At 62.9% G+C, this 1,383-nt stretch overlaps 1 protein-coding gene across 1 annotated transcript; it reads right to left on the reverse strand.

Annotated features, from left to right (window-relative positions):
* Positions 1-6: 6 nt before the first annotated feature.
* LOC109364974 (serine/arginine repetitive matrix protein 2-like) lies at positions 7-1,364 on the reverse strand (the record flags this gene model as incomplete). Its single annotated transcript, XM_019611535.2, has 4 exons — positions 1,213-1,364; positions 1,025-1,135; positions 751-869; positions 7-588 (listed from the first exon to the last, which is right to left on the reverse strand). Coding segments are annotated over exons 1-4 (898 nt in total), but the record flags the coding sequence as incomplete, so codon positions are not given.
* Positions 1,365-1,383: the final 19 nt, after the last annotated feature.

The raw sequence follows: 1,383 nt of genomic DNA on the forward strand, positions 1-1,383 counted from the left end.
AACGGCTTCGCGTGCGGGCCTGCCGTGGCTGCCTGGGCCGGTCCGCAGTGCGTGAACGCTGGGGAGCCCTCACGGACCTCTGCGTTGCCGCTCTGGTGGTGCTGCGGGTTCTGCTCTGAGCAGCTGGAGATGGTGTTCGCCTGCTGCCTCGAGGTCTTCTGGTCCGGCTCTGGGATCCTGGGGCCCGACCTTGCAGCGGGGAGCGGCTTCGTGCGCTCCTTGTTCTCCGCTGCCTGGGACGCCTCCTGCGCGCAGCTGCTGTGGCTGCTCTGGAGGATCCCGATCTGCCCCGTCTGGTGGAGACGCGGGAGCTGCTTTCAATGGCTGGGGTGGGTGTATGGCTGCTCCCATGCTGTGCGTGGTGCTGCTCCACTGTCCCCTGATGGTCAGGAATATGGGAGCAGATTGTCCCCAGCTCACTGGTCTGGCAGCTGAGCTCCGGCAGCTGGGACCTATGTGATGGCCCGGACGCTGCCTGGCTGTTGGGGCCGGAGCAGCTGTCCTCAGGCTCCTGGGGGCTGTGGGATGACTCCAGGCTCTGCTGTCTGGCAGTGCTGAGTGCCGCGAGCTCCGAGATGGCTCTGGAGGCTGTAAGGGGAGGCGGAAGGTCAGCAGGAGGAACCTGTAGCCCCAGGTAGGGACAGGCTGCCATCCCTCGTGGAGCAGAGAGTCTGGCAAAGCTGCCCCGAGCACTTGCTGCCAGGCCTTGCCTGGCCCCAGCCCCGTGCCTCGCGACTCATTGCCTCTTACCGGTACCCAGGCCAGCACATCTGTCACAGTCCCACATGTTCATTCTGATGCTTGAGTGGGAGCACTGTCGGTGGGTGCTCTCCGCTCCACAGGAGCTGCACAGGATCAGCTGCCAGGGCCTGGGGAAGCAAGGGGGTTGTGGCTGTGAGGACCAAGTGAGCCAAGCCAGGGAGTCCCCAACACATCTCTGCTGCTCAGTCCTTGCTGCCCCAGCCTGTGCTGAGGCTCCGTGAGATCCCCCATGGAGCCGCAGAGAGCTGCTGCGGTAACTCACCCCTCTTCTTCTGCCAGCTCCCTGCCTCCGTGGTAAAAGCACACGACGGCATCGCAGCGCCGGTGCCTCTGTAGAAGTCCGTATGCACGGTTGTCCTCCCGTGCTGGTGTTCTACAAGAGAAGGGAGGGAAAGTGATGAGGCCCCAGTGTCCCCAGCATCAGATCCTGACAGAAGGACACCAACCAACCTGTCTGGGATTTGGATCCCAATGATGGACATCTCAATGTGGAACAGGGTGTTGTCTTGACAGACAGGGCAGCGGAAGCACGCCATGCCATCATTCAGTGCCTGTTGCTGCAGGAGAAGAACAAGCAGGGTGAGCGTGAGCAGTGCTTGGTGCTGCTTAGCACCAAGCGTG

Source organism: Meleagris gallopavo, unplaced genomic scaffold (genome assembly GCF_000146605.3).
Source record: "Meleagris gallopavo isolate NT-WF06-2002-E0010 breed Aviagen turkey brand Nicholas breeding stock unplaced genomic scaffold, Turkey_5.1 ChrUn_random_7180001948399, whole genome shotgun sequence".
Classification (NCBI taxonomy): Eukaryota; Metazoa; Chordata; class Aves; order Galliformes; family Phasianidae; genus Meleagris; species Meleagris gallopavo.